We start from the raw sequence: 15,024 nt of genomic DNA, 5'->3' as shown, positions 1-15,024 counted from the left end.
CTTGAGTTTTCAACACTTCACTTCTATTGACGTTGATTTTGTTCTTCTCCCCTCCTTTCCCGAAGTCCTACCATCTTCCCGCCTTCTCACTGTCCCCTTAAATGGTGACTTACATTTCCTAATGCAGGTCTCCCTGCTCCTTTAAACACAACAGTTTATTTGATTCACTCAAGAAACTACCCCATGTAATGTTTAATTATTTGTTAGTAGAAGGGTTGGTCTTATTTTCTTCTCACAAGGGAGATTTTATATAAAATAAATACTTTGAGGGACTTTGCTGCTTTCCAGCGTGGGGTAGGGTCTGAGGTCTGCCTTCCAACACCGTTTGTCAGGAAAACCTTTGCATTTGAAAATTCAAGAATAAAATGCCCTCCCCCAATGCAGGAACTTTGCGTTTACCCAGGACATTTGCGCTCTCGACTGCTGATCCCAGAACTGCAGGTTCGGCTACAGGGACTCCACATGCTCCACTCTCCGGCCACATGTCCAGGTGCTGAGGTCCTGGTGGTACATTCTCCAGCCTTACACCACTATTCCAAAAGTTATGTCTTAGGTGAACAAATCAGGGCACAACGGAAAATCATTCACTGGCCTACAGAGTCACTGGAATTGTGATTAAATCAGGTCTACTAAAGCCCCCAAACATGTGGATTGAAAAAAAAACCAAAAAATAAGTTGGCACTTGCTTCTTGTCAATAGCAATACAATGGTCCATTCTCATACAGTCTTGTTGTGAAAACAGCACACAGATATTTGCAACACAGCCCTGAGATTTCAGTCCTTATATCATAAGGGGAGGGCAGCACATGAATGTTCTTCCATAACTGGAGTGGAACAGACATTTCAGCAAACTTAGCAACTGAGATGTGAAGACCCAGTGGTTTTCTTCCCCTTGTAATTAAAATTTTTAAAAGTATGATTTAATTTTAGCACTTTCCTTTTTCTGAAAGAGTTCCCATCAAATCTAAGCATTAACATTAACAGCAAGTTTTCTTTTGAAAGTGGTTTACTTGAATGACTTAGGTAATAGGATGCTTGGAAATGCTGTCATTTCTTTCCAATTATTCGGCAGCTTATTTTGTATCTGTTAACTGAGAAAGATAACCATGAAAGAAGAGAAAGGAATGTACTCATTCTCTTGTTTATATTTACATTTTCATTTACTTTAAACAAAGGCAGCAAAAGAGGCAGTTTCTGTGGTCACTAAGGAATGGTTGCTAGGACTTGGAAGATAAATTATAATAATTCCTCCTTATTTCTGAAAAATCAGATATATGATGGTCATAGCAAACATGTTAAAAGTAAAATTACTTGAACAAAATTATGTTGAGAACAGTAAGTTAATATTGGCAAAATTTAGATTAATCACTGTATAATGATGGGGGTTGAGCAAACTGATCCTTCGAACTTAACGGCAACATGATTTTATACGGGATTTTGCAGAAATTGCAGAAACACTCTAATCTTTAAGTTTCCGAATTCAAAATGTGAATAATCATTTACTTAACAGATTTTGCAGGAGTAGAATGAAGCACTACGCACAATGCACAGCCCACACTAAGGACTTAGTAAAGATTAACAATGATTAACAATGATACTGATAAATTGTATATACCATTATATTAACATGTTAGTAAGTTTCCAGAAATCTAATCAAAATTTTATTCATCCTGATCTTATCCATATTTATTTAAAATTTATTTTGAGAATATGTTTTTAAGTGATGTTTTTAGAAAAGAGAATTCAGAAAACTGTATGACATAATTTTGTGTGAGCCCAGTCAATGCTTTTCTATGCAATAACACAATTAGTTCCCATAGATTTTTTTTCCTGATAATGTCAGTTTTTAAATTCAGCCTCTTTTAGACTCAAGATGTTTAATTTTTTTTTAATGTTTATTTATTTTTGAGAGAGACAGAGACTGAGTGTGAGTGGGGGAGGCACAGAGAGAGAGGCAGACAGAATCAGAAATGGGCTCCAGGCTCTGAGTTGTCAGCACAGAGCCCAATGTGGGGCTGGTACTCAGGAGCTGATAGGTCATCACCTGAGCTGAGGTCGAATGCTCAACCAAATGAGCCACCCAGGCGCCAGCCCCACATGGGATTCGAACTCAGGAGCTGGGAGATTATGACCTAAGCTGAAGTCAGACGCTCAACTGACTGAGTCACCCAGGCACCATTAGACTCAAGAATTTTTAAATCTATGCTCAAAAAAAAAATCTCAACAAATAATAGTGTATTGATAGGCACATTACACTGAAATTTTGTATGAAGATTGTCATTAAATTGAGATTTGGGGTGAATACAGAGTCTGAAAATTGCAGAAGGGGGAAAAACATCCTTTTAAACAATTTACTGGCTTTAAAGATTTAACAATGTACTGCCCTTTCACACACACACACACACACACACAAAATCCAGCATGAAAAGTGTCAAACTTCAATTGGTCCAATTGTTTTGGCCTACTCGAAGGGTGTGTATTTTCCCATAGGGCATCCCATAGCTCCTTGCTCACTTAGCAGCACACTGGCATTGAAAGGCTGGGCTCAGGTTCACAGCAGACTGAAACTCTGCTGGGAAAGACCAGCATCTGGACTTGTACCACACTGGGCAGATGAAGACAAATGGAAACAGATATGGAAGCTACATTTGCATAACACAAATCGGTGAAATTTGAAGAAAGAATTGCATAATATTTAAAGTTCATCACCTTGCAGAGAACCAACACTCTGGATGAAACTATGGAGAAACTGCCTTTGTGTCTTCTAGGTGATGCTGTTTTTCAACACAGAGGAAAGTGTTGAATGTTTTGTTTAAATCATTATATAATATATTCCATTTGGTTTATACATTAAAATGATCCTAATGATGCTTTTCATATATTTTCTCGCAGCATATTTTACTTTATTTGTATTTTTTTAGCCTCAAAAGAAGATGCTATGCATGGCTTAAAAAGCTCAAAATTTGTCATGTCTACTAATTCAGTCTGATTTATGAAAATGCTAAGGAAATATATAATAAAGGATATTTCTGGCACAGTACATGACCTAAAAAATTGCCTGTAGTTCCATTCTATCAAATTTCTATGTGGACGTATGTCTAGGAAGTTCATGAAAACATCTGATTGGAAGAGGTCTGTGATGATGTCAAAGGGAACATCATTCTCTAATCAAATCTTCTACAGAGACTGAGGAGACCAGAGGGGGAGAGAAGCCAATAAACTCTCTAAATATGCAAATTTGATTGTTAAGGATATTACAGTCTTTATATTTTCAACAAAGGATGATGATGGTCATTTCAAGAGGCTCAATTTAAGGAAGTAAATAAATAAAATATATTATGTAGAATTCTTCAAAACAGGTTAAAATTTTACTAAATTTTTATTCAACTTTCCTTTCCCCTCCCCAAGTTCCTAGTAAGTATTGTCAGTGAAAAAACATACATGTCTTGGTTTTTACCAAATCATTTATCAACTCTTTAACATCTGTTCAATGTAAATGTAAACACAGATGATAGTAGTATAAAGAGAAAAGGAGAAGAAAGAAAACAGGCTGTTTTTAATTTGGAAAATGCTGAGTATAAGTAGTAGATAAATCCCCATCTTTCCAATTATTTTAAATCATAAAATTCTGTACGCACCTTCAGACTTAATTATATACTTTTGGATGAACTAGTTATACAGCTAGATTCACATCACGACACTGTACACATTGTAAAAAATTACAACATTTTGTAATGAATTATAGAAAAAAATGCCCAGCTTTGTTTCTTGGTGTGCAATGCACAAAGCTAGCAGGGTTTTGTGTGAGGTTGGATGCATTCAAATATTTTAGCACTTCAGCACTCATCTGCAGAGTGTTGGAAGCTATTTTCATGATGGCTCCTACAAAAGCTGGGACAGATGGCTATTTGAAGAAGCCCACATGGCCTCAGGAACTGAGAAGTTCATTAGTTATTTCAATACGCAAAGCATTGCAGAACCACTAACAGATATTGTTAGCACAATTAGAGGGTAATAAAACATTTTCCTTTGGATGAGCAATTATAAATTTGATTGTTACAACAATACGTTTATTTTAGAGAATTCAAGAATGCAAAGTCTTCTCATAAGTATCAGAAGAAAAAACAATGGTAGAGAAATGTACAGGACATCAGTTTATAAAAATGAAGAGATTTTTATATTGTAAAGCAGAACTAAATGAGATGAATGGTCTGTGTGAAGTTTGAAGAAGTAATGGCTAAATGTTTGGTTATCTCTGTTTATTACTGTTTTTGTGTTTCAGGGATGATAAAAATTATTGCTGGTGCAGAGTTTTATGATGCCAGCAATAAATTATACAGCATAATACCATGAGGCTTGCCCAGTATGCACATATTATTGTACTTTGGTGTATAACTTAAAAAAAAAATAAAACCAACCCAAATTCAGACACTCCGTATAAACTCACAGAAAAACATCTGACATGGTCTGTAAACAACTGGCTGATAATTCACAGAAATTCCCTTTCAAGAAACCATTTCCTTATTGATTATATCTAGTGATAAAACATTGCTAGCCTTAAAAATACTCTGTATTTTAAAAATGTTACATTTTTTTTAAAGATCTCAGAGAAGTAATAAATGATTACATGCTCATGACAAACAAAATCAAAAATGTCTAGGAAAAAGTCGTATTTATCCTCAGCTCCCCTGCTTTCATCCATCAAACCTATTTCCCTTCCAAGAGCTAATTATTAAATACAGTTTGGAGTTTATATTTTCAAACCATTTGCTATGAATTTAGGAATATATACCCTGTGTGTGTGTGTGTGTGTGTGTGTGTGTGTGTTCAAAACTTTTTTTTTGGTAAATGTCAAATGGTATCATAAAGTATCAATTTTTCTGACGTGCCTATGTATTAACCAACATGTCTTATAGATCTCTTCAGTCTGTATGTATATATATCTACCTTATTCTTTTAACAGCTACATTGTAACCATTCCTCACCTCATGAATATTTTCATGGTTTCTCACTCCTCACCATTGCAAATTGCATCCTTACATAAGCATTTGCGCGCGCGCGCGTGTGTGTGTGTGTGTGTGTGGTATTTCTATTGTGTCCATTTTTAAAAACAATGTGCTTTTAAACTAGCACTCTATATTACTTCATTTCTTTCACTAAGTATTTCACTCCCAGTAAACTTTATGTTGTTGTTTCTTTTTAAATGTAATAAAAATGTATGTTCTGCAGAGGCAAGGTTTCAGATCTCACATCTAATTCCCTTCACAGAATAAAAATTAGAAAATAATGTGAGTTACTGAACTGTTATCTTTTGATTAACTACAATTATACATTTAGATGAGAGCTATATCCTTCAGATCCTTTCACAGAAAGTATTTTTCCACAGCAATAATTTTGATATGGAAATCACAAGAAATTTAACTTTTCAACACCAATTATCTTGATATGTAAATGTGTACTAATAAATTCCTATAACTTCAAGAAGCGCATTAAACAACTCAGACAGCCAAGTATTTACTAATCTTTAAAATATCAATTAGAGGGGCGCCTGGGTGGCTCAGTCCATCAAACATTTGACTTTGGCTCAGGTCATGATCTCACAGTTCATGAGCTCAAGCCTTGCGTCAGGCTCTGTGCTGATAGTTCAGAGCCCAGAGCCTGCTTCAAATTCTGTGTCTCTCTCTCTCTCTGTCCCTTCCCCACTCACACTCTGTCTCTGTCTCTCTCTCTCAAAAATAAACATTAAAAACTAAACTAAACCAAAAATAAAATAACATGTCGATTAGAATATTTTACTTATGATGCTTGAAATGACAAGGAAAAATTATCCTCAGTCGCTCTTCTGGGACAATGTTTTATACCTGAAAGGACTCATCAGCTCTGCAATTTCTCCTATTTATGCTATTTATGCTATTGTTTGTGGTCATTTTACCTGTGTTTAATTTAATAAATTCATTTTTTGGCAAAACTAATACATACATCCTTCAACATTGTTGTAATCAAACACAATACAAAATAATTGCATTTATATTAACAAAATGACCAAGATGTGAAACACATAAAAGTAAACAGTGAAAATTAATGAAATGCTGAAAGCTTTACAGATACTGAAAGTATTTCACTAGTGTTGAGATGGATAAATATGCAATGGGCAGAAGGAGATGTGAGTTTCTTGAGTTTCTTTCACTATTCTTACTAACTACAGATGGGTCACGTGACTTACCTTACCAGCGTCACAGTCCGTTCCATCCATGGGTGGATCGAGCTTGGTTCTGCATTCTTTCTCACCCTCTACCTTGCACCACAACCCTGTGCAAATAAGATGCTGAAAACAAGGCCACAATAACTCATAAGGAGGAGGCATCACATTTTTGATGTGAAGTCAATAAATTTTGGAAAAAAGTGACTTTTACAGAACAAGAAATTGTTGGAAGAAAAACAGGCTCTAGGTACTTTGCATTTACAATTATAGTTGAATAGCATAGGCTTATTTATAGTGATGAGAATGTTGATACGTAAGAACAGAAAATTTGTTTAATATGTTTCAATGTCTTTACATTTCTTTAAAACACACGTGATTATGGGGTGCCTGGGTGGCTCAGTCCGGTAAGTGTCCGACTTTGGCTCAGGTCGTGATCTCGTGATTCACGGGTTGGACACCTGCATCAGGCTCTGTGCCGGCAGCTCAGAGCCTGGAGCCTGCTTCGCCGATTCTGTCTCCCTCTCTCTCTGCCCTCCCCCTGCTCGTACTGTGTGTCTCTCTCTCTCAAAAATAAATAAAACATTAAAATTAAAAAAAAAAAAACCGCATGTGATTATGCAAGACTAAGTAGCCACAACAGAACAGCGTGAGCAAAAAACCATTATTTATACTATTCTAGAAACCGGGCTGGAAGAATAAAAGTGAAGCGTTTGTGGCATGAACTTAGGGCCTGCTGTCTTAAAGCCTGTCCTCACTTATGCTCCGTTTTATGCTTAAAAATTACAGGATTATTTAATCCCATAGCCTTAGCTCTTGACACATTGCAGACTCTGAATGGGTATGTTTTTGTTATCAGTCATTTTTACCTCATTCTGAATGAGTTCTAGATCTCCAGGCTACAATGAACTTTTTCTGGGGAAAAGTTAGAGGGAATAACAAATACTGGGATAAGGCAGCAGAGACATAGCAACAGTGAAAGGACAGAACTTTGCGGAAATGCAGGAGGCAAGACCGTCAGAAACCTACGCTATAGCTCTAGCCACTGCCAGCACGGAGACATAGTGAAGCACATGACACATCCACATTTTAACTGTGATTAATGTAGAGTGAAGATGGCTGTGTTACTTACTCCCTGTCCAGATACATGGAGAAGAAAGTGGAAGAGAACAGATCAATAGAGACAAGTAACGGCAATGTGAACGGCGCAGTCACGTTAAGTGTGAGAAGACCAGTGTACTGGGAAAAGGCATGTAACGGACGGGAGTAGCGAACCAGGATTTTAAAGAGGGACGGACCAGATCTGGATTGCCAGGAAGGGCTAGGGACTCTGTATTTGGAGGGAAAAAGAGGCCACTCAGCAGTGGTCCAGCAGGTTGATAAAACAAAAAGGCTATTTTAGGAGGCTTATGCTGATGGTGTATGCAAAACAGACTGAAAATCACTGCAAAGTAGAAATTAACTAATGACCTGAGTCTATTAAGTACTTTGGAAAAGGTATATTTAAATGAACATTTTAAACAGGTCAGTTACAATTCCAATACTGAATTTGTCACAAGGCCTGAAATATTATTTTCCTATTCTTCCTTTCTTTAAAAATATAGATTTCTGAAGTGTTTGTAAGCTCTTAAAAATTATAGTGTCTGGCAAGACTGGGATAGATTTTATTCACTTTATTTTATCTGCTGGGATAGTTTTTCTGCTTCAAAATATTTTATCCAAATAGATCTTACTATATTTAGGAGATCATTCAGCTTAACGTAAGTGCTTTATTTACACATATCATTTACCAAAAATTCATCCAGGGATTTATTTTAAAGAATGCCAATGTCTAAATCAAATTGCTTCTTTGCAGTATTTTAGACTCTTTAAAATAAACAGGTTGTTTATCATGTACTTTTGTGCACACATTTATATATCAATGAATGGCTCTATAACCTGGGAATTACAGTTCCTAAATGTAATTTTTCCCCTTACTACCTTTCTGTGAAGGATGTCTTATAATCATGGGATCAAATGCTGAATTTTCCAACAAAGAAAAACTGCTTCATGTGTATTCAATAAATTTTGCTTTATGTGTATTGTAGCAAGAGTTATTTTTGTCAAGTTTGTTAGTTAACAAAGGCATATTGAACAAAAAAGCAAATCTTCTATACTGTAATTTTATAATCATACTTGCTTGTTGAACACTGTTGGTGGTCTAAATTCTGACCTTCACCCATTATCTGCTATTCAAAACAGCAGGTACTCTAATTGATTCCCACTTGAGTCAGTGGGAACATAAAAGCAAACTTGGCAGCTGTTCAAGATAAGCACAGTCATGAAGAATAAATCTCTCATAGAGGAGATCTCTTTACTCTTTATGTTCTGCCGGTCCAGGGATCTTTTGGTAAGTAAATTACAGCCTCATTCTTGAAAATGACTCAGATTCTGGGTTTCAAACTGAACCGTCAAAAGTAACACAGGAAAATGTGTGTGATAGGAGAGCTATGTTATATCAAGCCTTTTCTTCAGATAAAAAGGGGCAAAAACCAAACACTCCATGTGTTAGGCTAGAGTCAAATATTTTTTTGCAATTTAATTGCTGAAACCACTTCATGTATCAATTAAGAAAAGAACTTTAAAACTTCAAACGCTTTGCACAGGAATCCAGATGCACACCTCAGCTTTTCCTAGAAAACAAATAAATAACAATACTCTTTTTAAAAATTCTTCCATAATAGGAAAAGACCATTAAAAGCATATAATAGGAATTTGGATGTTTATCTCAAGTAGGCTTTTAAAATGTTTACATGAAAATATTATATGTTTTAAATGAAATTATTTAAGTGGAAGATTAATTGCCCATGTATAAAAAATTACAAATTTTATCTTTGATAACCTATATTCATATCTTTCTTTATAGCAAATAGTTCCATTAAGATACTCTGAAATTTATGTTAAAATAAAAAAATCTTAAGTGCATGCATACGGAAGTAACAATTAAATCTTGTACATGTAACTTCTGGTTCTTCCACTAATTATCTTCCAAAATACAATTTCAGTATTTGATAGCAAATGTAATTCAGTATGGGATAATACTTTTAAAAATATTATTTTCCACCACAGAACACTGTAGTAGTTTTAAGGGTAGAAGAGAAGAAAGGGGGATGAGGTACTTAAAAGAACAGAAAACAAAGACTCAAAAGGAATAATAATAAGTTTAAATCTAGTTCTTTGTAAATACTAATAAAATTGGAAATTAAGCAAGAAAAAAGAAAGCAAAAAAATCCACTATTAGGAATAAAATGAAGGTGTAACTACAGATAATGTCAAGTTTAATTTTTTAATTGGTTTTCAACATTTGTTTATTTTTGAGAGACAGAAAGAGAGCATGAACTGGGGAGGGGTAGAGAGAGAAGGAAACACAGAACCTGAAGCAAGCTCCAGTCTGAGTTGTCAGCACAGAGTCTGATGTGGGGCTTGAAGAACCCACGAACAGTGAGATCATAACCTGAGCCAAAGTCAAATGCTTACCCAACTGAACCACCCAGACACCCTGATAGTGTCAAGTTTAAACAGAAATAAAAAGACATGAACTACTTTATGCCCATAAACTTGACAACTTTCATGAAACGAAAAGATATTTTAAAACACTTATTAAAAACTTACTAAAATGGACCCAAGAAGAAACAGAGAAGCTGAACTATTCTGTAATCATAAAATAGTTAAAACTGATTGTTATATATCTTCCCACAAAGTATACATCTGGTCCAAAAACTAACAATCTTTCAAAAAACATAGATTCTCAATTTACATAAGCTCTGAGAGAACAGAAAAAGAAGGAACACTCTTAAACACACGTTATGATATCCAAACTAGACAGGGATTTCAAAAGAAAATAAAAATATTAATCTACTTTATTTATTAATCTAGATTTAAATGTTAAACAAGTTTTAACAGACTGAATCCAGCAATTCGTTAAAAAAAATGCAATGCCATGACCAAGGTGGGTTTTTTCTCAGAACACAAGTTACTGTAATATTAAACATTTGATGAATGTAATCAAGTATATCAATAACTTTAATATCTATGAATTTTGTGTCTGTGGGTACAAAGCAAATAATACAATTCAATATCCATTCATTGAAAAAAATCTTAGCAAAGTAGCCATTGAAGGAAATGTCTTCACAATTACTGGACACCTATGAATGTAAACATCATAAAAAATTTAAATGTTGAAAGGTTTCTTTTAAAATGAGGAAAATGGCAAAGATAGCATCTTGGCATCAACATAAGGAAGTGAGTACATGATGTATTCAAAGTGGCAAGAGGGTAAAAATAACTGTCAATGTAAACTCCTGAACTCAGCTAAAATTTTATTCAAGACTGAAGGTTAAATAAAGACTTTTTCAAGGAAACAAAAACTGAGTATTTACCACCAACAGATCTTCTCAAAAGGACCTTCTAAATGATATATTTCAAGAAGGAATATGATCTCATAGGAAAGGACTGAAAAACAATGGTGAGCAAAGAGACTGATAAAAATGAGGATAAGCCTAAATAAATGTTGACTATGGAAAGCAACAATAACTGGATTTTAGCCAACGTTATACAACTTCCTCACAGTGGGAAACAATACTAGAAATCAACTTATTTACATCTCAAAAACTATCCTTTCACAGAGAAGATTTGGCCACTAGTAGTTGAATAAGCTTGATGTTTTCTCTTTTACCTCCCCTACTCCACATACTTCAAGATTGTTAGTGGCAGAGTTGAGTAATAGACATGGAGAAAAATGTAGTCCATGCCCAGTTGCCCAGTCAACAATTGAAGCAGCAATCTGCAAAGGACTCCTCAACAGAACATATCAGAGTGTTAAAGACAGTTAAGGAGTAAAAAAAAAAAATTAGAGAAAGGATAACTGTCAGTACGTAGTTAATGAAGCCCCAAAGAAAAGAGTGCAAAGTAAAAAGGAACTATTTGAAGTATTTGAAAGAAAAATGATCCCAAAGTTCCTAGTATGAAAGAGAGACATAGGATAAAAAGATTCTCCTTCTGTAAAGTTCCCCAAAGACCAACCATCCTGTAGATCACAACCATAAATTGTGGACAGAATACAAAAAACAATTTCATGGTAGTTCTGGAGAATAAACAAAGGTAGGTGAATCATTTAGGGGAGCTGAAGGGATTGGTACAAGTTGCATTTACCATCTTTGCAGCTTTGATCTGACAGTAGGCTGTGGTCATGGCCTGACACTAAAAGGCTAAAGCAACCATGAAGAGCATGCTGTCTTTTTAGATTTGTAAAGACAAAAGCTGCGGGGGTAGAAGCTGCCAAAAACTGAAAGGACAATCTCAAAAGGAAGAAAGAGAAGCCTGTCTTCAGCTGGCACTTGACACACACATACAGAGACCACACTCCATATAGCCCAGATACGGAAAAAGTGAACTGACTGAAGATATGAGCTGTTTGTTATCCACAGGAGGTAAGACAAAGTTTCCAGTATCAATCTAATACTTAATTCTCTGGGCGGGGGGCTGGGAGGGCATGGTGGGTGAGTGGGGAGAAGAGACATTCTTTAGAGGAATATAACAGAATTCAGAGTACCTACAACAGAGGTCAGCAAACTTTTTCTGTAAAGTGCCAAAGAGTATATATTTTAGGCTTATGGACCATATGGTCTCCGTTGCAACTATTCAACACTGTCACCGTACCTGAAGGTGGCCAAAGAGAAGATATGAACAAATAGGGATGACTGTGTTCTAGTAAACCTTTATTTACAAAAATAGGCAGCCAGTCACCAGGCTACAGTTTGTAAATTAATGTATTAATATATAATGTCTTAATATATTCATATTGCAGAACAAAACATGTCCACACAAATAATCATTCACAATAATCAGAGTAGCCTTACTCATAATAGCTAACATTCCAGATGTTTACTAAGAGATGAGGTAATAAAGACAATAGATTATCTACCAGTGGAATACTATTTACCATGAGAGAAAAACTAATTACTGACATACATAAAAATGCACAAAGAATGTACAACTATTGAATGCAGAGAAAATTTTGGTTTTTCTAACAGAAAGTGGTAAAGGAGTAGAGTAAAAATATAATATAAATATGAAATACTAACATAAAACAGGCTGACAGAATAAAAAATTCCCATTAAATGAATTTAAATAAATGTAAAAATGTTAAATTAGCTGACAAAAATACAAAAAAAAACTATTACATTTGTTTAAACAGAAAAATATAAAACCTAGCTACTGCTTTTCTCTAGTGAACATATCTCTCTATATCCATATCCAGAGTTATAGTTATATCTGGAAAGGTTGAAGATATAGGTTTGGAAAATATTAGCCAGGAGTGAAGTTTTTATGTCAGACAAAATAGATTTTAAAGTACAAGTCATAAAAAAAATGGGTAAGATAAATCAGATCAAACAGATGAAAAACTGTGTGTATATACCTAGTAATATAACTCAACATTGGTTTGTGAGCATAATTTGTTCTGGAAACATGCTTGTAATCCAAAGCACGTGTATATCAAAGTGAATTTCAAGAACCATTGGCTCAGTTATGATCATGTGACTTTCTACATCACATCATACTTGTATTGCAAGACTTCGCTCATTTATCAAGTTAAAATTCATTAGAAATGTTTGCTCATCTGGCAGAACACTCAAAGAACAAGTTACTCACGATCCTAGGTTTTACTATATATATATATATATATATATATATATATATATATACATATATATATATATGTATATGTATGTCAGTTGTAATAAAACAAGTGACAGAATTAAAGGTAGAAATAAATAAATCAACAGTTAGAGTTGGGTATTTTAGTGCATGACCATCAGCGACTGACAGAGCTATCAAACCAAAATAAGCAAACAAGTAGATATTCTGAATGCTATTAATACGCTTCATCTTAGACCTCCTGACAAATAATAAACTTTAAAGAACATATTCAAGTACACATGGAACAATTAGTAAAATTTACCCTGTATTTCATTAAACAGGAAACTTCAGTACATTTTAAAGAACTGACATCATATACACTATTTCACCTTCTTGCAGTGTGATAAAAATAGGTATAAATAATAAATGTTATCTTTTAAAAATTCTCTGCATGAATAGGAAAAACAAACCCAAAGTGTTTCTGGTGCTAAAGAAATGTTTAAGCTAAAAGGAAATGAATGTACTATATAAGGATTTAGTTCTTTAAATTAAATTTTCAAATTAATTCTTTAAATTAGTTAATTCTTTAAATTAAAGTAGGGAAAAAAGTGTATAAGACGGAAAAACAAAGAAACTAATAAAAAATAAAAACACAAGATTAATGAGAAAATTTGATGGATTCGTCCACCTCAAAATTAAAAGACAAAGGGCAGTGTGTAAAAACTTAACACACAAATAACACACTATTAATAAATAAGCAGTAATTCTCACCTAGATTATAGAAAGAAATCCTGCAATTCGGCAAGAAAAACAGAACACTAGAAAATGGGTGAAAATGTAGATAGGCAATTTACAAAGATAGGGGCTTAAAAAATAAAAGCCCGTGTCAATTAAAAAGAGGAAAAAATGAGTTCTGTGAAAAGAAATTAAACAGCTGGATTATGCAGTCTAATCAGCTGCCATGAAACTCACGTGCTCACAGCCTATGTAGGGCTGAAGCCCGAAGGGGAAGATGAAACTTAGATTAGAATGGAAAACATTTAGAATCAATTCTGGGTAATTTTAAAATTATAATTTTATTGATCTCATAGGAAGGAAGGATTTAAAATTTACAACTTCATCAATGTTGACAATATCATTTATCAATAATGCTACCTTAGTTGCCACAATGATTACTAGCCATCAAGGGCAATTTCATACCATGTCTTTTTCAGTCCAAATTCCTGCTGGTTCTGGAATTTCAGAGTGTCAAATCAGACACTCAGTTTTCTAGAATTCTTGGTAAGTTACCTCATTTCAAAGTCAACCTCTTCACTAGATCACTTGAGAGGTTTTAGAAAGTCCATTGCCTTTGACATATCAACTCAATATAAGAGAAATATGAAACTGGAACTTTCCTTGTTACTTTTTTTGTCACCACATGGTTTTATCAGAGTAGAAAGTCTTCTATATGATATACTATGCATATAGTATATCATTCAGTTCACAATGTGCCTCCTCCAAAACCAAAGTCAGAACCTTATGTTTCTTGGAGGTCTTCAATTTTCAACACACTTCCTCTTACTCAAAACATGCAACTCAGGGGGCCTGAGTGGCTCAGTTGGTTAATCATCTGACTTTGGCTCAGGTCATGATCTCATCGTCTGTGAGTTTGAGCCCCACCTGAGGCTCTGAACTGACAGTGTGGAGCCTGTCTGGGATTCTCTCTCCCTCCCCACCTCCCTGACCCTCCCCAACTTGCTCCCACACTCACTCCCTCTCTCAAAATCAATACACTTAAAAAAAATGCAATTCTCATGCAGCCACTTCTTACTGTTTCCTGGGAAACAGCCATGCTTCTGAAGTCTGAGCCAGGGTTCGTGACTTTAGGAAGCTACTAGACTGACTTGCTTCTTATGGATCTGGCTCAGCCACAAGAGGCCAGGTGGCCTAAAGGTACCAACAAGAAGTCAGCGTATTAAGTCTGAAAAGTGAGCTAGTATCGCTGGAGGTCAAGTTGTCTCACAAGCCTTTAAACATTGCCTTTATGCCTCAGCAGACGCCTAATGCCCTTAAACATTCTGCACATGTAAGTTACTATATCCTAAGGGTAAATCTGCATTACTAATTAGAGCAGCATAAATGTAGTGTTGGGAGTCTCTCGTGCT

The 15,024-nt window shown here is 34.9% G+C and overlaps 1 protein-coding gene across 1 annotated transcript in view; it reads right to left on the bottom strand.

The window, feature by feature from the left end:
- The window catches only part of ADAMTS19 (ADAM metallopeptidase with thrombospondin type 1 motif 19), a 236,229-nt gene that overhangs the window by 81,723 nt on the left and 139,482 nt on the right, over positions 1-15,024 (bottom strand). The window contains exons 11-12 of the mRNA XM_042958856.1: positions 6,224-6,325; positions 400-530 (exon numbers count right to left, since the gene is read on the bottom strand). Coding sequence (XP_042814790.1) covers positions 400-530; positions 6,224-6,325 — 233 coding nt within the window. The remainder of the gene's footprint in view (positions 1-399; positions 531-6,223; positions 6,326-15,024) is intronic.

Source organism: Panthera tigris, chromosome A1, assembly GCF_018350195.1.
Source record: "Panthera tigris isolate Pti1 chromosome A1, P.tigris_Pti1_mat1.1, whole genome shotgun sequence".
In the NCBI taxonomy this organism is placed as follows: domain Eukaryota; kingdom Metazoa; phylum Chordata; class Mammalia; order Carnivora; family Felidae; genus Panthera; species Panthera tigris.
Note: the sequence above shows the minus strand (reverse complement) of the source record. Positions and strands in the feature narration are given on the sequence as shown.